General features: G+C 30.0%; 1 protein-coding gene across 3 annotated transcripts in view; it reads right to left on the bottom strand.

Moving 5' to 3' along the window:
* The window catches only part of LOC111458540 (importin-9), a 23,492-nt gene that overhangs the window by 5,366 nt on the left and 17,175 nt on the right, over positions 1-951 (bottom strand). For all 3 annotated transcript variants that reach the window (XR_002713140.1, XR_002713139.1, XM_023101280.1), the window contains exon 25: positions 368-557. Coding sequence is in view for 1 of the 3 variants with exons in the window: in XM_023101280.1 (XP_022957048.1) it covers positions 368-557 (190 nt within the window). In the remaining 2 variants the exon portion in view is untranslated. The remainder of the gene's footprint in view (positions 1-367; positions 558-951) is intronic.

Raw genomic sequence — 951 nt, forward strand, 5'->3', positions numbered from 1 at the left:
CCCCACCCAAAAAAAAAAAAAACTGCTAGAATACTAAATACATAGATTTTAAATTTGGGATATGACATTCACTACCTGAAAGTTGAATCATTTTTCTACCTTTTTCAAATGAAAAATAACTGTTCAAAAATATTCGTCTGATTTTTTTTTTTTTTTAATTTTCAAAAGAAATGGAAATCATAACACTTAAAAGTGTTTTGATTTCAAAGCTCTCATGTTAACACAAAAAATTTCCAAGGATGATTAAAATAAAAAATTTGTTTAAGATTATTGATAATATTTAGAAAATGTGAGAGCCTCACATATTGATCAACTAATAATCAGAAAAGAAAACTGACTAAATGTTCTTTCACTCAAGGACAATTACCAATCGAGCAAAAATAAGTATCAACGAGCCTCGCACTCCTGCAATTTGAACAGATTGCATTCGCCTAACCAGTGCAGCAACCAGATCAGGAAGATGTTGGGCCATTTGCGATGGAAGATGCAATATCAATTGCAGGATAAAACTTCCAACCAAAAAAGATCCAGAACTTTCCATCTTAGGATCTAATAACCTGCAATCATATTTGGATGCATCCATCAGAAGTTTCTTATAATTCAGCGAGCATAGTTTAAATGTACACAACTTAAAATGGAGTCCTAAAGCCCTTACAAAATTGAAATACAGGGCTAAATAAATATTCAATTTCTATCTTCTCTTGAAGATGGAAGATGGATATTTTGGATTAGGATGTTTTAATAGAACTATTTATGACACTAAAACATGAAGCTTAAATTAATAACGTGAATATTTTAAAGTGCAGAATCCCATCAAGTTCAGGAAAAAAAAACTCGGTACAAAGACTTGGAGCACCAAAGAGAAGCAATAAATCTGGCCCCTTCAAATATATTCTTGCCCTTTATCTTTTTTTACAAAAAAAAAAAAAAAAAAAAAAAAAAAAAAAAAAA

Source organism: Cucurbita moschata, unplaced genomic scaffold (genome assembly GCF_002738365.1).
Source record: "Cucurbita moschata cultivar Rifu unplaced genomic scaffold, Cmos_1.0 Cmo_Scf00021, whole genome shotgun sequence".
Lineage (NCBI taxonomy): Eukaryota > Viridiplantae > Streptophyta > Magnoliopsida > Cucurbitales > Cucurbitaceae > Cucurbita > Cucurbita moschata.